The sequence below is a fragment of the Coregonus clupeaformis genome, chromosome 26, assembly GCF_020615455.1.
Source record: "Coregonus clupeaformis isolate EN_2021a chromosome 26, ASM2061545v1, whole genome shotgun sequence".
Classification (NCBI taxonomy): Eukaryota; Metazoa; Chordata; class Actinopteri; order Salmoniformes; family Salmonidae; genus Coregonus; species Coregonus clupeaformis.
This window is the reverse complement of record NC_059217.1, coordinates 21001292-21022052: the sequence shown is the minus strand read 5'-3', so window position 1 is coordinate 21022052 and position 20761 is coordinate 21001292. Positions and strand designations below refer to the sequence as shown.

Below are 20761 nucleotides of genomic sequence, written 5' to 3'. Positions count from 1 at the left end.
CAAGACATGCCAATTAACCTTTCAGCGTGCTGGGTGGACATCTTGGTATCTTTTTGTGCTCACCTCCCCGTGGGCCTTTGTGTTGCCTTGTCATTGGACGGGCACATGGGCTCCTGCCTTTGTCTGGCCGGCGCATTTCTGTCACTCACAGCTCTCTGTGTGTTTGTGTGTGTTTAATGTTTATGCGCTTTTCTCTTTGTGAACAAACAACCATCTGTTAACTTTATACTAGGAGGTTTATTGATGGTAATTGAAATGTACAATGCAAATAAAGGTAACAAGCATACAAAGGACAAATCAAGGTGTAGGTCCAGGAAGAACTTATTCCTCACCCTGCTTTTAGTGGAAATACAGCTGTAGATGTTGTATTTGAACATTTGTCCAAACAAGCAATGCATTAATTATCTATACACATTCATATTCATTGGCTTTGGCGTCCATACATGCATTTATTATTATATGTCAGTTATTAATAAGAGCAAAATATCCTGCTATCAACCACGCCAATGAAGCCTGCGGGTGTTGTGAGTTGAATTATAAAATTAGCAATAAAAACTCCAGCGTGGAAGGAAATGTATAAATCAGTCGAAACCACATAAAGAAGTGTATGTGTGTGGGGGCAGCGTTAAGGAACCTCAGTCCCAGCATGCTCCTCTCGCTCTTTCTCTCGCTCTCTCTAGCCATAGTTTTTAAGGCATGCTGTTTTTCCTTTGTGTCAACTGGAGAGGTAAAACACTTGTTTGTAGGGGCAGGGGAATTCTTCTTTTCGTTTTGGAGTTTAGTGTTTAAGCTGTTGTCCAGGGCAACGGTAAACACGGTTGCCATAGTGATCCTTGGAGAGGAAGCAAAAACATATCATGTGATTGAAGGAAAGCTTATACTCTGCTGGGCTGTAACTGGAGACTGGGAGCATGTCCTGCCAAAGGAGAATCTCTGGGCATGGTGTGAAGAGTGAATAGAGACACTGTACCACTAACCACAGAGCACTGATAGACAGAACATACAGGAGGCTAACTGCTGCTCTGTTACTGAGGGTTGGCTGCGGCTTCACTGTCCATATTATGTGATATTTAAACATACCTTAGGCTATATCTGTGGCCATTTTGGTGTCATTTCAATTATGTTGACGTTGTCACTGTGACGATGTCTCCTTTTAGCCCATAAAGTTACTGGAAAATTGTATAGTGAGTTAGTAAATCTTTAGTATAGTAAATCTGTCATGTGGAGATTTGATTGGCGAGTTGATTAGTGTGTAGTGCATGCTTAGAACTCGGTATGTGAGAGTTCAAACACGCAAACAGGAATGAGGAAGTCGTGTGTGGGTGGGGAGTTGAGGCTTCCCAATATTACAGGGAGCAGGGAACTACACAATTATAGCACACACTGTAGTCCATGTTAAAGCCATATTAGAGTTGAATTAGTAGTAAATATCACTCTCAAATATGATCTGTTCTGGTTTGGGATCAATGGGTTGGAAGGAAGGCAGCGTTTAGCTTGGCATCAGCCTCTAACCATGAGGGCTCAGTCGGGAGGCTGCTACAGAGAAACTTTGTTGTGTGTCTGGTTGCCATGGCTCAGCTCTGTGTTTTGTCCTCCCCTTCTCCCCTCCTCCTCCTCTCCCGTAGGCTACTCTGGATGTGGTGATGAACCTCCAGTTCCACTACATTGAGAAGCTGTGGCAGACCTTCTGGTATTCAACAGCACCATCTAGTGACGGAACCACCACCATCCCCAACAGGTCAGACAACTGAGAGGATTGAGAAAGTAATATTTGAATTAGGAAAATGCATGTACACTGCTCAAAAAACAAAGGGAACACTTAAACAACACAATGTAACTCCAAGTCAATCACACTTCTGTGAAATCAAACTGTCCACTTAGGAAGCAACACTGATTTACAATACATTTCACATGCTGTTGTGCAAATGGAATAGACAACAGGTGGAAATTATAGGCAATTAGCAAGACACCCCCAATACAGGTTTTGCAGGTGGTGACCACAGACCACTTCTCAGTTCCTATGCTTCCTGGCTGATGTTTTGGTCACTTTTGAATGCTGGCGGTGCTTTCACTCTAGTGGTAGCATGAGACGGAGTCTACAACCCACACAAGTGGCTCAGGTAGTGCAGCTCATCCAGGATGGCACATCAATGCGAGCTGTGGCAAGAAGGTTTGCTGTGTCTGTCAGCTATCAGGAGACAGGCCAGTACATCAGGAGACGTGGAGGAGGCCGTAGGAGGGCAACAACCCAGCAGCAGAACTGCTACCTCCGCCTTTGTGCAAGGAGGAGCAGGAGGAGCACTGCCAGAGCCCTGCAAAATGACCTCCAGCAGGCCACAAATGTGCATGTGTCTGCTCAAACGGTCAGAAACAGACTCCATGAGGGTGGTATGAGGGCCCGACGTCCACAGGTGGGGGTTGTGCTTACAGCCCAACACCGTGCAGGACGTTTGGCATTTGCCAGAGAACACCAAGATTGGCAAATTCGCCACTGGCGCCCTGTGCTCTTCACAGATGAAAGCAGGTTCACACTGAGCACATGTGACAGACGTGACAGAGTCTGGAGACGCCCGTGGAGAACGTTCTGCTGCCTGCAACATCCTTCAGCATGACCGGTTTGGCGGTGGATCAGTCATGGTGTGGGTGGCATTTCTTTGGGGGCCGCACAGCCCTCCATGTGCTTGCCAGAGGTAGCCTGACTGCCATTAGGTACCGAGATGAGATCCTCAGGCCCCTTGTTAGACCATATGCTGGTGCAGTTGGCCCTGGGTTCCTCCTAATGCAAGACAATGCTAGACCTCATGTGGCTGGAGTGTGTCAGCAGTTCCTGCAAGAGGAAGGCATTGATGCTATGGACTGGCCCGCCCGTTCCCCAGACCTGAATCCAATTGAGCACATCTGGGACATCATGTCTCGCTCCATCCACCAACGCCACGTTGCACCACAGACTGTCCAGGAGTTGGCGGATGCTTTAGTCCAGGTCTGGGAGGAGATCCCTCAGGAGACCATCCGCCACCTCATCAGGAGCATGCCCAGGCGTTGTAGGGAGGTCATACAGGCACGTGGAGGCCACACACACTACTGAGCCTCATTTTGACTTGTTTTAAGGACATTACATCAAATTTGGATCAGCCTGTAGTGTGGTTTTCCACTTTAATTTTGAGGGTGACTCCAAATCCAGACCTCCATGGGTTGATACATTTGATTTCCATTGATAATTTTTGTGTGATTTTGTTGTCAGCACATTAACTATGTAAAGAAAAAAGTATTTAATAAGATTATTTCATTCATTCAGATCTAGGATGTGTTATTTTGGTGTTCCCTTCATTTTTTTGAGCAGTGTATGTTTTCTGTGATTGAAAACGGTGCTTTTAGTGATTGTATGCCGTGTGTGTGTGTACAGTGATGAGGACATGGAGGGGGTGATCCCCAGGGAGAAGCTGATGGCTCTGTGCAAGTATGAGCCTGTCAAGCTGTGGATGAGGAGCTGTGACCACATCCTGTACCAGGCCCTGGTGGAGATCCTCATCCCTGACGTGCTGCGCCCTGTCCCCAGTCAGTACACCTGCCTAACTTCAGCATTACTACAGTCGTGGTCAAAAGTTTTGAGAATGACACAAGTATTGGTCTTCACAAAGTTTGCTGCTTCAGTGTTTTTAGATATTTTTGTCAGATGTTACTATGGTATACTGAAGTATAATTACAAGCATTCCATAAGTGTCAAAGGCTTTTATTGACAATTACATTAAGTTTATGCAAAGAGTCAATATTTGCAGTGTTGACCCTTCTTTTTCAAGACCTCTTCAATCTGCCCTGGCATGCTGTCAATTAACTTCTGGGCCACATCCTGACTGATGGCAGCCCATTCTTGCATAATCAATGCTTGGAGTTTGTGGGTTTTTGTTTGTCCACCCGCCTCTTGAGGATTGACCACAAGTTCTCAATGGGATTAAGGTCTGGGGAGTTTCCTGGCCATGGACCCAAAATGTCGATGTTTTGTTCCCCGAGCCACTTAGTTATCACTTTCGCCTTATGGCAAGGTGCTCCATCATGCTGGAAAAGGCATTGTTCGTCACCGAACTGTTCTTGGATGGTTGGGAGAAGTTGCTCTCGGAGGATGTGTTGGTACCATTCTTTATTCATGGCTGTGTTCTTAGGCAAAATTGTGAGTGAGCCCACTCCCTTGGCTGAGAAGCAACCCCACACATGAATGGTCTCAGGATGCTTTACTGTTGGCATGACACAGGACTGATGGTAGCGCTCACCTTGTCTTCTCCGGACAAGCTTTTTTCCGGATGCCCCAAACAATCGGAAAAGGGGATTCATCAGAGAAAATGACTTTACCCCAGTCCTCAGCAGTCCAATCCCTGTACCTTTTGCAGAATATCAGTCTGTCCCTGATGTTTTTCCTCGAGAGAAGTGGCTTCCTCGCTGCCCTTCTTGACACCAGGCCATCCTCCAAAAGTATTCGCCTCACTGTGCATGCAGATGCACTCACACCTGCCTGCTGCCATTCTGAGCAAGCTCTGCACTGGTGGTGCCCCGATCCCGCAGCTGAATCAACTTTAGAAGACGGTCCTGGCGATTGCTGGACTTTCTTGGGCGCCCTGAAGCCTTCTTCACAACAATTTAACTTCTCTCCTTGAAGTTCTTGATGATCCGATAAATTGTTGATTTAGGTGCAATCTTACTAGCAGCAATATCCTTGCCTGTGAAGCCCTTTTTGTGCAAAGCAATGATAACGGCACATGTTTCCTTGCAGGTAACCATGGTTAACAGAGGAAGAACAATGATTTCAAGCACCACCCTCCTTTTTAAAGCTTCCAGTCTGTTATTCTAACTCAATCAGCATGACAGAGTGATCTCCAGCCTTGTCCTCGTCAACACTCTCACCTGTGTTAACGAGAGAATCACTGACATGATGTCAGCTGGTCCTTTTGTGGCAGGGCTGAAATGCAGTGGAAATGTTTTTGGGGGATTAAGTTCATTTTCATGGCAAAGAGGGACTTTGCAATTAATTGCAATTCAACTGATCACTCTTCATAACATTCTGGAGTAAATGCAAATTGCCATCATAAAAATTGAGGCAGCAGACATTGTGAAAATTAATATTTGTGTCATTCTCAAAACTTTTGACCACGACTGTACATGATCATAACATTATCATTACCACATTATCGCACTCAATGGTCAGTGACTTTTATTTCAGCTCTGTTTTGTATTGCAGGTACTCTCACTCAGGCTATTCGCAACTTTGCCAAGAGTCTGGAGGGCTGGCTGACCACAGCCATGAGCGACTTTCCCAATGAGATTGTCCGCACCAAGGTACAAAACACCCTCCAACACCCTCGTAGTCTTTCTGGGGACAGCTGAACTCCCAGATATACATTACACGCGGTACATTCCCAGGTGAAGTTAACCATCTCTCTTGTATGTCCTGTAGGCGGCGGTGGTGAGTGCGTTTGCTCAGACCTTGCGTCGGTACACCTCTCTGAACCACCTGGCCCAGGCGGCCCGCGCCGTGCTGCAGAACACCTCCCAGATCAATCAGATGCTCAGCGACCTCAACCGCGTCGACTTCGCCAATGTACAGGTAGGTCCATTCAACTAATAATTCCTTGGGTACATCTTTGTTGGTAGTGTTTTCTTCCCACTATGTGTGTGTGTGCGCGCATTTCTGTTTGTACCTTTACCTTGTATATCCTCTGACTTGGTGTGTCTGTCTGTGTGTGTGTGTTGGTCTACAGGAGCAGGCGTCGTGGGTATGCCAGTGTGACGAGACTGTGGTCCAGCGGCTGGAGCAGGACTTCAAGGTGACCCTGCAGCAGCAGAGCTCTCTGGACCAGTGGGCCGCCTGGCTGGACAACGTGGTCAACCAGGTCCTCAAGCCCCATGAGGGCAGCCCCAGCTTCCCCAGGGCTGCAAGACAGTTCCTGCTGAAGTGGTCCTTCTACAGGTATGGACCCTATTGATCTCGATAGATAGATCTCGATAGATGGCTTGATCTCGATAGATAGATACACTACATAACCAAAAGTATGTGGACACCTGCTCGTCAAACATCTCATTCCAAAATCATGTGCATTAATATGGAGTTGGTCCCCCCTTTTGCTGCTGTAACAGCCTCCACTCTTCTGGGAAGGCGTTCCACTAGATGTTGGAACATTGCTGCGGGGACTTGCTTCCATTCAGCCACAAGAGCATTAGTGAGATCGGGCACTGATGTTGGGCGATTAGGCTTGGCTCGCTGTCGGCATTCCAATTCATCCCAAAGGTGTTCGCTGGGGTTGAGGTCAGTGCTCTGTACAGACCAGTCAAGTTCTTCAACACCGATCTCGACAAACCATTTCTGTATGGACCTCGCTTTGTGCACGTGGGCATTGTCATGCTGAAACAGGAAAGGGCCTTCCCCAAACAGTTGCTACAAAGTTGGAAGCACAGAATCGTCTAGAATGTCACTGTATGCTGTAGCGTTAAGATTTCCCTTCACTGTAACTAAGGGGCCTAGCCTGAACCATGAAAAACAGCCCCAGACCATTATTCCTCCCCCACCAAACTTTACAGTTTGCACTATGCATTCGGGCAGGTAGCGTTCTCCTGGCATCGGCCAAACCCAGATTTGTCCGTCGGACTGCCAGATGGTGAAGCGTGATTCATCACTCCAGAGAACGCGTTTCCACTGCTCCAGAGTCCAATGGCGGCGAGCTTTACACCACTCCAGCCGACGCTTGGCATTGCGCATGGTGATCTTAGGCTTGTGTGCGGCTGCTCGGCCGTGGAAACACATTTCATGAAGCAGGGCAGAAATTTGACGAACTGACTTGTTGGAAAGGTGGCATCCTATGACGGTGCCACGTTGAAAGTCACTGAGCTCTTCAGTAAGGCCAATGTTTGTCCATGGAGATTGCATGACTGTGTGCTCCATTTTATACACCTTTCAGCTACGGGTGTGGCTGAAATAGCCGAATCCACTAATGTATATATGAATGTATGTGTGTAACTGCCAAAATAAAGGAAACGCTTGAGTAAATGAGGAATACAAATATTTTTGAAAGCTTAAGTGCTTAGGGTCATGCTTAGGGTCATATAATAGAGTTCCAGACACTTGTAGAATCTTTGCCAAGGTGCATTGAAGCTGTTCTGGCTCGTGGTGGCCCAACACCCTATTAAGACACTTTATATTGGCGTTTCCTTTATTTTGGCAGTTACCTGTGTATATATACAGTATGCATTTTCACTAAGGCATGGTAGTATTTGCAGGCTGATGAATGTGGTGGTTAGCTTCGTGTGGCAGGGGCAGATTGACGCTCAGTGGGGCTGTGTTAATGTAATTTCTCTGATTGCCTCCTCCCCTTCTCCAGCTCCATGGTGATCAGGGACTTGACCCTGCGTAGTGCCGCTAGTTTCGGCTCCTTCCACCTCATCAGGCTGCTCTATGACGAGTACATGTTCTACCTGGTGGAGCACCGCGTCGCCCAGGCAACCGGAGAGACGCCCATCGCTGTCATGGGAGAGGTGAGTGGGCGGCCTTTCAAGTACCGGTTTCCTTGAGCTATCATGTGGAACTCCTGCAAAAATAATTATGCATATTTTATCGCACACCAGGTTCTATGGTGAGAGTTTCTGGTTATGAGTAAAATGGCCTGTTGACAGCATGTAAATCTGTATTAGCCCATTACTAATAAAATGTCTCCTTTCTTCTGAAACACAGTTCAGTGACCTAAACTCGATGATGCCCATGCTCATGGACAAAGGTCGGTCTACTCCCCCTGGCTCCTAGTGTTTGACTTGTTATCCCTATGTCTCAATGTGGTATAAATCTAAACCTTACCTCTTGTTAACCGCTTTTGTTCCCATCTCAGACCCTTCCTTCTCAGACGACATGAGTGACATGGGCAGTGACGAGGGCCGGGGGCCCAACGAGCCGGCCGTGAAAAGGGAGAGGATCGAAATCAACCACTCGCTGCAGGAGATCTGAGACCAGATGAGGCCCGTGACCCACCCTCAGGAGCCCTGCTGAAGCTCTGGGCTCTCCTGGTCCTGTCAGCACACTAAGAGCCGCGAGGCTAGCCCAGCCTGCTACACAGCCAGTGTGTTCAGTGTATATAGAGAAGAGCAGCAGGCTCAGCCCCTACCCTACCACTCCTCCTAGTTAGTGTATTTAAAGGGGGACTCTTTATCCCAGGGAAAACAATGAATGCTCACCAAGGGGGGCTGGTTTGACCTGATAGGGGTATACAGTTCTTTTTTTCCTGTTTTGCAACTGTGAATAAGGATGACTATGTGCAGTACCCATGTTGGATACGTGTAACTTCGTATGAGTGGTGTGTGTTTCTTATCCTTTATTAGCTGTGCCATAGTGTCATTTCAGTGCCTTAGATGCTCTCTTTAACCGCCACTACTACAGATGTCTATCTCCTCCCTCAGCTGTGCCTCTACCGCAGTATGAATGTATTGTTTCAGAACCTCAGACATTCTAAAGCACCTTTAAACCTGTAGGTGTAGTAGGAGTATTCTATACGTGTTGCCTCTGCTGCTACTGGCAGCTCAACGCACATTGATGCAACCCACTGACCCAAAGGACCTGTCCCACCAGCGTGGCCACTCCCTTGGCTCTGTCAGTAGGGCTTCATGCAGAAAAAAGCCCCTAGTCTCATAGTTGATGGGAAGGCAGGGACCTCTAACACCCTGGCTGTATGAGATGATTAGTTACCTCATCCTTTTCTATGCTCTGCTCTGTTCTTATGAGGCAACTATATAAAGAGTAGCCACTGTTACTGTTAATTCTACCAACTCCCCCATACTCAAGTAACCTTCTCCATGTATATATATCACTTTTCATCCAAATTGTAACAATTCTATGATGGTGTTTGGCATCAACTCAATTTCAGGATGCACACAATGCTGGTCTCATTGATCCATGACTGTAGAACTTTGGGGGTGTTTCTAGATGTCACACCCCAGAGTCTAGGACAAGCCAGTTGCATCTATGTTGATGAGACATTTAGATTGATGTTTTAAAGACTGATGTTTTAAAGACTGAAAGGAGAGTGGTGGACTGTGTTCAGGAAACCACCAGATTGTATGTATATATGATGCTCTACCTTCTGGGTTAACTGGAGGTGTGTCTGGCATCCATTTTGTGGAGCCGTATGTCTGGCCCAAACTGGGCCATGTGGAATTTCTTAAGGGATGTAAAATAGTATGTATTTACCAAAACGTGAAAGAGCGTTGGACCTCCGAAGCCAAAACCCTTTTAAAGGAAACTCTAGTTGCATCTGTTCAGTTCAACTGATGCTCTGAGTTCAGATAGTGTGGCTCTCCCCCTTAATGTTACCGTTTACTCAAATGGACTCGTTCCATTTTGATTGGAGAGGGAAATATTCAGAATATCCCAATCCATGTTTAGTTTCTATTGCTTGATATATGAAAGTGCAAACGGCTCGAGGCTGTTGCTCTAAGATGATTACATATTATATAGCCGTACAATTGTACTGTAGGAGGACTGATTGTGCGAAACCAACAAACTGTTAAACGTTCATACATAAATATATTTCTTAATATGATGTAGAAAATGTATGTGTTTATTAATGGCCTTCGGGATCACGTGGGGCTGGATTCAACCCATATCACACAGAAGTATTGTGGAAGATCTGCGCTAGAGTACGATTTAAATTTAAAGGCAATGTTCGGAGTCTGCATTCACGGTAAACGCTGCATATGTCGGCTCAATTGGAAATTACCTTAACATTTTAATGCGGATCTTCCGCGATACGGATTGAATCCAGCACTTGGTCTTTCCCCAATCATTTCCCTCTTCCCATACTGTACTGTTTGTGCTTTTAAAGGGGATGTCCTCCTTGCTTTGATTATTTAGTGGCTGGGACTGATGTGTGACGCAGACGTTTTGTCTTGTTTTGATCATTTTCTGTGTCTTATGGTCAACACATCAATATTTAACTGTAACAATGTTGATATTTGGGGTGTAAGTGCCCAATTAAACTATGAAACGTCAGTCACGTGTCCATATTGGGAGAATTTCCATTTCTATTTATGAATAAATATAACTGATTTAATTACTGATTTACATGAACTTTAATTTCAAAACACTTTTGGTTGAATTTCACTTTTCCCCCTCAGTTTGTAGTAGCTTGAGAATCCTGAGCTCTTTGTAACTTGTGCCTGTCACAGTACTTTGCCTTTTAAGTGCTTGGGAAAGTAATTTCTATGTGAACTTTAATGTTTTTTGTAATGCTGTTTAGACTTTTGGCTGAGGATTATTTTTTATTGAACTAAATCTGGTTCTTCTTACAAGTATATTGAACCCTTATTTTTATGTATTTTTAAACCTATTCTTGACTACACTTTACCTAGCTTGAGGGCATACAGTCTGTAACAAACTGCATAGTTCAACTGTTTTGTACTGATCAATGTGTAATAAATTGGTGGAAACCATCGTTTTTGGCCACATTCATTTATTAATTAGAAAGTCAAATGAAATGTATATTTTGGAAGAACAGCAGCTTTACTAAAAATGTTCAATGTGTCTTCCTGGCCAATGAACTGTTAATACTGTAACCGCTCACAATGATTCAGTCTACAGTGGATATAAAAAGTCTACACACCCCTGTTAAAATGCCAGGTTTTTGTGATGTAAAAGAAGAGAAAGATAAATCACGTAATAACTTTTTCCACTGTTAATGTGACCTATAATGTGAACAATTAAATTGAAAAACAAACAAATCTTTGAGGGGGAAAAATTAAAAATAATAACCTTACAATAACCTGGTTGCATAAGTGTGCACACCCTCATAACTGGGGATGTGGCTGTGTTCAGAATTAACCAATCACATTCAAACTCACGTTAAATAGAAGTCATTACACACCTGCCATCATTTAAAAGTGACTGATTAATCACAAATAAAGTTCAGCTGTTCTAGTAGGATTATCCTGACATTGTCTTAGTTGCATCTCAGAGCAAAAGCCATGGTCCGCAGAGAGCTTCCAAGGCATCAGAGGGATCTCATTGTTGAAAGATTTCAGTCAGGAGAAGGGTACAAAATAATTTCCAAAGCATTACATATACCATGGAACACAGTGAAGACAGTCATCATCAAGTGGAGAAAATATGGCACAACAGAGACATTACCAAGAACTGGACGTCCCTCAAATTTATGAAAAGACGAGAAGAAAACTGGTCAGGGAGGCTTCCAAGAGGCCTACAGCAACATTAAAGGAACTGCAGGAATTTCTGGCAAGTACTGGCTGTGTGACAACAATCTCCCGTATTCTGCATATGAATGAGCTATGGGGTAGGGTGGCAAGACGGAAGCCTTTTCTTACAAAGAAAAACATCCAAGCCCGGCTGAAGTTTGCAAAAACAAACATCAAGTCCCCCAAAAGCACGTGGGAAAATGTGTTATGGTCTGATGAAACCAAGGTTGAACTTTTTGGCCATAATTCCAAAAGGTATGTTTGGCGCAAAAACAACACTGCACATCACCGAAATAACACCATACCCACAGTGAAGCATGGTGGTGGCAGCATCATGCTTTGGGGCTGTTTTTCTTCAGCTGGAACCGGGGCCTTAGTCAGGGTGGAGGGAATTATGAACAGTTCCAAATACCAGGCAATTTTGGCACAAAACCTTCAGGCGTCCGTTAGAAAGCTGAAGAGGAAGTTCAACTTTCAGCACGACAACGACCCAAAGCACACATCCAAATCCACAAAAGCATGGCTTCACCAGAAGAAGATTAACGTTTTGGAATGGCCCAGCCAGTGCCCAGACCTGAATTCAATTGAACATCTCTGGGGTGATCTGAAGAGGGCTGTGCACAAGAAATGTCCTCGCAATCTGACAGCTTTGGAGCACTTTTGCAAAGAAGAGTGGGCAAATATTGCCACGTCAAGATGTGCCATGCTAACAGACTCCTACCCAAAAAGACTGAGTGCTGTAATAAAATCAAAAGGTGCTTCAACAAAGTATTAGTTTAAGGGTGTGCACACTTATGCAACCAGGTTATTGTGAGTTTTTTTATTTTGTATTTTTCCCCCTCAGATTTCAGTTTATTTTTCAATTGAATTGTTCACGTTATAGGTCACATTAAAGGTGGAAAAAGTTCTGACATGATTTATCTTTGCCTCATTCTTTTACATCACAACAACCTGGCATTTTAACAGGGGTGTGTAGACTTTAAATCCACTGTATATGCGCAGAAATATTCTTCATTTACATACATTTAAAATTCAAGTCTCCATGGAAATTCTGTTCAAGACATTATGTAAGTAGTATATGTATATGTTTATATTCATTCATAAACAGTTCTTTCTCTTCAATAAAACCAACTTCTTACATCCAGTTTTCAAACTCCTGATATAAAAGGTGCACAGAACACAATGCAAACACAACAAACAAGATTCAATACAAGAAAAAAGAAGGGTACACTCCCCTGGAAAAGGGAGAGGATTGTGTGTACAACACAGAGCAAAAAAAAGGTATAGGTCTGAAAACGAGCTTGGTCCATTTTAGCAGCAAGGACATGTTAAGTGCACATTCTCCTCCAAAGGCAGGAGTGAGCACGGTGCCTGGTCCCAGTCTGTCTGTCCTCTACCTCCCTGGGAAGGAGGTCAGTATGGCCCAGAGGGCTAAAAGTGCAATGTGTACTCCAGGAACTCCTACTGCTCCTCACAAGGAGCAGCCTGCCATGTACTTCCCTGCCAAGGAGACACAAACATATGTGGTGAAACCCATTAACTTTTTTTTTCATATAACCTTTTGTGAAACTCCAAGGCCCACACACTATCTTATTGGCCAGGCCTAATAACATATGATGTTACTGTACTATACCTGTGGCAAATCTCTTCTTGACCAGGGACATACGGTAGCGGCTGCCCACCAGCTCCACGTCCATGCCCGACAGAGAGGCCCCGGAGCCCACAAACTGGACTGCCAGGCTGGGGGGAGGTCCGCGAGGAACCTCCAGGCACTGCCAGCTGGCACACAGAGTGCCAGAGCCTGGAACAACCAACAATTGACACATTCTTCAGTTCCCCTACACTAACAGGAGCAAGTTAATAACACTGGCTTGTTATAAAAAAAAAAAAAAAAGGCTCTTGTCTTTTCCCACTAGCACTGACTGCTGATAAATACTTTGAGGGAAAATCTACTTTATACGATTGTGATGTCTTGTCTCACCTAACCATTTTAAGATGAATGCACTAATTGTAAGTCGCTCTGGATAACTGTGTCTGCTTAATGACTAAAATGTTTTTTTTGTAATAACCATCCCTGCCAATTCTCCCTTATCTTATCACCAGCACTGACCCATCTTCCACTCACAGGCTCAGCTTTCATATGCTAATCTTGATATTTAAGATAATGATACCTTCATAAAGGCTGCATATTAAAATAGAGAAGAGGGTGGCACTCAATGCGATTATGTTGTCAAGGGCCAGACTTGGAATAAAGAACATTATACTGCATTTATATTTCCTTACCTATAATTTATATAGCTAGAATATGACCGATATGTGGCCACTGAGTGAGATGGGTGCGGATGTATTGTAGACAGACTGACGGCCAGACAGAAAGACAGAGACAGGTCAGTAACCTTTGCTGTGGTTGGTGGGGGAGAGGTTGGGTAGTTTCCACAGTAGCTGTCGTTCCTCAGCATTCCTGTGAAGGCAGACAATAGAGGGTCAGTGGGGCCAACCCAGTTCCCACTCCTCTCTCTTTCCCAGTCTGTCCTCACCCTCTCGCTGACCTTCAATCTGTCCTTTCTCCTACTCTCACTATCCCTCTATCCCTCGGCCCACCTTCCATCCTCCGCCCACCTTATATCCCCCTTTCAATCCCACTACCATGCTTCCATCCCCACTCACCAGGAGGCTGGGGGCTGGCACTGCAGGTCTGTGGCGGTGTGGTCGAGGGGCAGCAGCACCTGCACAGCAGTGAGCTGGGTGGAGGGGGCGGTGGCAGGGCAGCAGTGGTAGTCCAGTGACACACGGGTCACTGTGCCACTACGCTGACACTCTGCTGACAGCAGGAGGGGAGCACGACCAGGGTCCTGGGACGACACCTGAGAGGGGTGGGAGGGAGAGAGGGAAGAAAGGAGAAAAGGTTGTTGATGTTAGGACAATGCTGTCATTTGGAAGACAGAGGAAAATACGTATCTTGAAAAATACTTGTGTGTAACTTCAGATGACAGAGGGTAAGAGAGTAACACTGTACTTCATCACTCACCTGGTACTTGAGTAGGGCCACGTTATAGTAGGACGCCTGGGGGTTGAGCTCCGCCTCTCTCTGCAGGTAAAGGTTCAGTGCCTGCATGTTGAACCAGAAGTCCCTGGTGTCTGGGTCACTCTGAGAGGGGTCACTGTAGAGTATAACACACTCAGGAGAATGAGATATATCCTACCATTTCAGCAATCTGTAGACGGGTGTGTTGTTTAGCAACAAAACCAATGCGTGTGCATCTTCGGGGGCGAATTTTAGCCGTATTGTCATAGACGTGGTTTAAGTCAAAACACCTAAAAACAAGACATGGTATCAAGAACCAGATAAAACTAGCTGAAACAAGCCCCCTATGATTCCCCACATGGCAGCTTCTTGTCATTGTTACTAGCTATCGGATCATTCAGAATCATAACGACACACAGCCTTCTACCCCTGCGATGTGCGCAGATAATTTGTGTGAAGTTGTCACGCAACCTGTCTATACATCATAACCTCACAACCAATCCCATAGCCCATATTAATCTACCTGTAAAGCAGCTTCTGATTGGGCAGAAAGTGGTTAACCCGGGAGATGTTGACCAATCGAAAGCTGAGGACCGGGGCGTTGGGGTTAGCAGTGAAGATACGAGTGATTCCAGCAGGAAAAGACATGGTGAGATCTCCTGTGATCTTCACCAGACAGCTGGAGAAGAGAGAAGAGAAACGCGCACACTCAGCTTTCAGCAGGCCTGTGTATAAAAGGTAATAACATTGGATCTGGTGTACAGACGGCTTATGTATACTGACCGGTTATGCTGTCCACCTTTGAAGTAAGCATTGATGTATTCTGTGATAGCTGCAGCCACAGGCCAGGACTCCTGGGTGCTCAGGGAGATCGGGCTCGGACCGCGAGACAGATGCACTGTGGGAAGAATAGCTATGTCTATGACAAGTTCAAGGCACAATGTCCTTATTCATAAGCGCTTTATGCTATTGAGTATCTTTAAAAAAACTGGTATGAAAAGGGTTGTGTTCAGACTAACTGTGTAGGCACGCATGGTCTTGGTGCAGGTGTGAGAGGGGTGAGGGCTGCCCACCTCTGGCAGGGCTGGGGGCGCGGGTCTGGGCCCCCCACTCACTGGGGCTGGAGGAGGACGACGAGGTGAGGTCTGGGCTGGGGTCCGGCTGAGGAGACGAGCACACTGACCTGGACTGAAGACACACAGGAAACAGGTTTCATTAAGTAGTCTACAGGCTTATAGCTGTAAAATTCACAGGTCTGGGAGTGAGACCAGACCAGAGCTTCTGTAGTCAGGTTGATTTTCCTGAAGACACTCACTCTCTCACAGCCACTCTGTCTGCCTGAGGACCTCTTGGCTCTGGCTGGTCTGGGAGGGGCTGCCACCAGCAGCTCTGCACTGTCCTGCCTGAAGCTATGCTTCGAACCTGGAGGAATATTACCAATATTACAACCTGTAATAGACAGCGTGGAGTTTTGAATAGAGTGAAACATAGTTGTACAATCTCAAAAGATAGCTAGCGCATAGACATCTGAGCCCAGTAATGTAGTGTTCAACAGTCATACCCTTGTGTGAGCCCAGGTTGCAGGGCGGCTGTGGTGTGTTCAGGTCCAGACAGTTCTGGTCTTTATCAGTAGAAAAGCACAGGTCCTCCTGTGGCCCAGAATGCCGTGTGAGAGGCAGGCCGCTCCTGCGTGGCTCGCTTTCGCTGCGTGACTCGCGCTGCTTCCTCCCTCCCTCCTGGACCAGTCCACCCAGGGCCAGAGACCCAGCCGAGGTCCCCTCACTGAAGGGGTTGTGGACAGAGTTCCAGTGGACCAGCTCCTTCTTAGGATGGGATAAGGGGAGGGAGTTGGAGTTGGGGGTCAGCCTACTACTGCTGCCGATGTGGGTCAGGACTCCTGTCGCAGCAGCTAGGGCTGACTGGTGGGTGGGGCTGCCAATCATAGTGATAGCGAATGGGTCGTCAGGTGATTCTGGGGGCGGGGCACTACGGTCTCGTTTCCTGTCCCTATCCTTGCGAGAGCAGGAGGAGGGGGCGGGGAGGGTTTTACTGTCACTAAGGGAGCCGGAGAAGGGCTCGCCCTGTACCTCTATCCCCCTTCCGTTTCTGGAGGGCCGCGGGCGTGGGGGGGCCCAGGCGTCAGGGGGGGGCAGGGTCTCCTGGATGACGGTCCTCTCGAAGGCGACCAGGAAGGGGTCCTCAGGAGGGATGTGTTTACAGCTCCACAGGGCCGGCTCCAGCTCTGGAGGGGCCAGGGACTGGGAAAAGGCTGGGAAGCAGAGGGCTGAGGGGTCCATGTCTGGAGGGGGGCGGGGGGATCGTGGAGCAGCTGCCCAGATACTGGCAGGGTCATCCTGGGGGGTGGGGGCTGCGTCCCGGGGAAGGGTCTCTAAAGACAGTGAGGAAGGGGTCTTCTGGCCTGCCCAGTCCTGCTGGTTCTTTATTCTGACCTGCTGACGGCCACGCTGCCCAACCAGCCGGCTCAGGGGAGGGGTCCAGGGGCTGATGGGAAGGTGAGTCCAGCCCTGAGTCCTCAACGTTCTCAGGAGAGGAGGAGTCAGAGGAGAAGGCAGCATCTGGAGGGAACAAGGAGAGACGATCATTCTACTATCTAAAACAGTATGTATCATACATGCATATATAGGATCAGGAGTTTTTACTGACTGGAAAAACTTCTGTCCCTATCAATCATACATCATAATACTTTAAACCGTATTTACATTCAGATGCACCAAATGCACTCTCTGCTCTCTGTAGCTGATCTCTACCAGCAAAGCTTTTTGACTTGAAGGCCGACTCCAGAGGAGGTCCAAAGAGACTGTCCGAGCCTGACGCAGTAGAACTCAACCTAGAGGGTGGGTGAGAGACAGATGGAATGAGAGAGGGAAAGAGACAGTGAGGGAAGGAGAGAGGGAGATAATACATTACCAGGAGCGAACAAAAAGCACAGCCAGAGATAATGTCAGGTGATGCAGTACTATCATCAGATCTCCTGCTGGGTTCCTCTCCCACAGCATCTCTCCATCTCCCTGCTACAGCTATGTACTTCAGAGGGAGGAGAGAGGGGAGGAGTGGAGTGTGACTGACATTCACTCACCTACTGTGATCTGGACTGGAGGTGGATCTGCGTAGGCCGTCCTGCTCTCCCTCTGCAAAGTACACACACAGTTAGTGAAATTTAATTTGTGACTGGTCCCCAATCAGGGGGAGATGTGATTAGCTAGAGTGCTGATGGTGGGCAGCTGTAAGGGAATACCCATTACCTTCCATAAAGATAAATACCAGCCATTAGCCTGGCTTCTCTAAGCAACATCAGCCCAGCGCTTTATGCTACTGTTTTAATCAAGGCACTCATCATTAATCCTGCCTGCTCATTTCCCCTGCTTTATCCCATCTCCTCCACAAATAGCCTCCTACTGTAGCATCAAAGGCTGCTTATCCCTCACTAATAAATCATGTGCCACACAGACCGAAGTGTGACAAATAGACAGTGTCATTCAGCCAATGTCAGCAACCTTGACGATGCATCACCGGATGGATATGCACTGTTAAGCCTATCCAGAAGCAATACAGTAAATCCCATTCACAACATCACTTCAGACTGGTAGTAACCTTAAAGATAGAGTAATAGTATCCTTGTGCATGAATACCATATGAAACAGATGTTTATGACCTTTTAACACTGATAGAATACGGTGAAATGATAAAGTACATGGTAAGGGTCAGGGCAGTGGAGAGTGGACTGCTGATGCTGCAGAAACAGTGGAGAGTGAGAGTGCTAACTACTTACCCCTGTGGGTGGCGCCCTCTCCCTCCCCCTCTGAACGTACTGTAGTACTGCTGTTTCCTGTGGAGAGAGGTCAAGAGGAGTCAGAGGACAACACACACACACAGAGAAATGCGTAAAACATACAGACAGAGACAAACAGATACAGATATTTTTAACAAGAAGCCGGTTTTAATGGAACTTACTGGAGAGATGTCGTTTGATTGACACCTGGAATGAGAGAGAGCAGAGTTGTTAATTACACTGTCTGGCAATATCTAAACAACTTAGAATGTTTACATCCTGCTGTTATTGCACCAACATGGAGAGGTAATAGCAGGAAAAACAAACATGGCATAATAAACAGATAAACATTTCTGAGCTTATCTTTTTCATAAATCTTAGACTTTTGATCCCACACCATGTGAAAATCCACAACACATTTCATCCCATGCCTCCCCTCTGGTCCTGTACCCACTCCTTCCCCCTAGGGGTGGCAGGTAGCCTGGCGGGTAGGAGCGTTGGGCCAGTAACCGAAAGTTTGCTGGATTGAATCCCCGAGCTGACAAGGTAAAAATCGGTCATCCTGCCGCTGAGCAAGGCAGTTAACCCACTGTTCTCCGGGCGTTGATGACATGGATGTCGATTAAGGCAGCCCCCCGCACCTCTCTGGTTCAGAGGGGTTGGGTTAAACCTCCCCCTTTCCCCTTCTCTCTCCCCGTCGTACCCCTCTGTTGGGGGGCAGTGTGAGTGCCCCCACGGTGGCCTTTAGCTCCATCTCTGTAGCAGCAGAGTTGCTGCAGCTGCTGCTGCCCACCGGACGGATCTGGACGTGGAACTTCTTGGGCTCCTCATCATCAAAGTCAGAGTCGCTGGAGTAGAAGTTGTCCTCCTTGTCCTCCGTCGAGCAGCGTGCAGACAGAGTCAAGAAAAAGTGATGTGACTGAGGGTGGACAGTGGACTGACTAAAATGGACAGGGAAGAGCCTAATGCCTTGGACAACTTTGGGAGTGTCAGGGTTTCCATTGTCCAGCCTCATTCACTGATAATGGAATGGAGCTGGACTAGGGTCAGACAGAGAGCATTTCAGTCCATTTAAATGTCTCTCAGGGGGCAGGGAGACTTAATGTTCTACTCATCTCATAGGAGACCATCTAGAATACTCTCTTACACAGTGGCAGGAAGCCTTGTTTTCATTATGAAGATAAAGAGGTCTGTCCAAGGTATTATTACTACAATACAGTAGAGATAGCCTCTCGTCTGATAGTCATTGTCACTGCAAAGGATATCATTCTGATTGACGTCTGCTCGGATGACAAACCCCTCCTCATCCACCTCCAGGGGAGAGTTCTGTGTGCAGAATAGAGAATACCCATGTTAGATACAAACAAACACTTTCTCCAAGTGTTTGATATGCTTAAAGTACCATAACAACCCTTAACCCTGTGATGTTATCATCAGGAGTGTTAGATAGCTTTAGGAGCAATGTGTGAAAACTAGGACCTGGATAAATGGTGGTTTGAGGGGCCCAGTAGGTTCTTATATAATAAGATCTCTGTTTGCTCTATACAACCCACCCCTCCTCCTCCTCATATGTGACACTTGTCTGTTAAAACAGTCCTGGCAGCCCACTGATCTCCAGCCAACCTCAAAAACCCCTTTAAATACTTTAAAGTACTACTTAAGTCGTTTTTGGGGGAATCTGTAATTTCTATATATTTAAAAAAAAAAAATACTTCACTACATTCCTAAAGAACATAATTTACATTTTATTCCATGCATTTTCCTGACCCCAAAAAGTACTCGTTACATTTTGAATGCTCAGCAGGACAAGAAAATGGTCCAATTCACACACTTATCAAGAGAACATCCCTGGTCATCCTTACTGCCTCTGATCTGGCGGACTCACTAAACACAAATGCTTTGTTTGTAAATGATGTCTGAGTGTTGGACTGTGTCCCTGGCTATCTGTAAAATTGTTTTTATTAAATCAAGAAAATTGTGCCGTCTTGTTTGCTTAATATAAGGAATCTGAAATGACTTAGATACTTAAGTATATTTTAGCAATTACATTTACTTTTGATACTTAAGTATATTTAAAACCAAATACTTTTACTCAAGTAGTATTTTACTGGGTGACTCACTTTTACTTGAGTAATTTTCTATTAAAGTATATTTACTTTTACTCAAGTATGACAATTGGGTACTTTATCCGCCACTGCTCACAATAATAAAACTAGACAAGGTAACCAAACGCTGCCAGACATGCCATTGGCACACATATGATTACTCTCCCTTGCTCATACACACGCACAAATTCGACACACAAACCGCAACACACACACACACACACACACACACACACACAGCATTGATGTGTCTGCCAGTAAGTTGGCAGGGGGGCACAGTGATATGCTGTTTAAATCACCACCACCAGGGATGTAGAACTGATAATGGAAGAACTGCCATTGACTTGATGGTTTTTAAGCCACTGTGTACAACTGTGAATTAGCATATACTCACTGGTGTCTCCGTCACAGCCGAATCCCTGCAAAAAGAAACACAAAGGTGAATGTAGCGAAGTAACAAGATAGTATCACAGATGGAGCTGACAAAAGAAAGTGAGGGTAATTGGGATTTATCATCTGAGTGCGTGTGACGACATCTCTCCAGTAATTTCCATTTATCTTGGCTGCTTGGTAAAAATAGCTGGGTTTCTGTCTGCCTGTGTTGTACGCGCACGTCTGTGTGTGTGT

General features: G+C 46.2%; 2 protein-coding genes across 3 annotated transcripts in view; one reads left to right on the top strand and one right to left on the bottom strand.

Annotated features, from left to right (window-relative positions):
- The window catches only part of LOC121540296 (DNA-binding protein RFX2), a 56718-nt gene extending 46261 nt beyond the window's left edge, over window positions 1–10457 (top strand). For both annotated transcript variants that reach the window (XM_041849064.2, XM_041849063.2), the window contains exons 11-18: window positions 1626–1738; window positions 3404–3555; window positions 5228–5325; window positions 5444–5593; window positions 5748–5956; window positions 7362–7515; window positions 7712–7754; window positions 7863–10457. In XM_041849064.2, the coding sequence (XP_041704998.1) occupies window positions 1626–1738; window positions 3404–3555; window positions 5228–5325; window positions 5444–5593; window positions 5748–5956; window positions 7362–7515; window positions 7712–7754; window positions 7863–7978 (1035 nt within the window). In that variant the 3' untranslated portion in view covers window positions 7979–10457. The remainder of the gene's footprint in view (window positions 1–1625; window positions 1739–3403; window positions 3556–5227; window positions 5326–5443; window positions 5594–5747; window positions 5957–7361; window positions 7516–7711; window positions 7755–7862) is intronic.
- Window positions 10458–12301: 1844 nt separating this feature from the next.
- The window catches only part of LOC121540297 (F-BAR domain only protein 1-like), a 42684-nt gene continuing 34224 nt past the window's right edge, over window positions 12302–20761 (bottom strand). The window contains 18 exon segments of the mRNA XM_041849066.2: window positions 12302–12714; window positions 12848–13015; window positions 13611–13675; window positions 13882–14078; window positions 14243–14375; window positions 14763–14918; window positions 15023–15137; window positions 15259–15427; window positions 15555–15661; window positions 15801–16665; window positions 16667–16815; window positions 16960–17087; window positions 17337–17388; window positions 18030–18086; window positions 18212–18236; window positions 18733–18917; window positions 19295–19355; window positions 20529–20553. Of these exon segments, the coding sequence (XP_041705000.2) occupies window positions 12686–12714; window positions 12848–13015; window positions 13611–13675; window positions 13882–14078; window positions 14243–14375; window positions 14763–14918; window positions 15023–15137; window positions 15259–15427; window positions 15555–15661; window positions 15801–16665; window positions 16667–16815; window positions 16960–17087; window positions 17337–17388; window positions 18030–18086; window positions 18212–18236; window positions 18733–18917; window positions 19295–19355; window positions 20529–20553 (2686 nt within the window). The 3' untranslated portion in view covers window positions 12302–12685.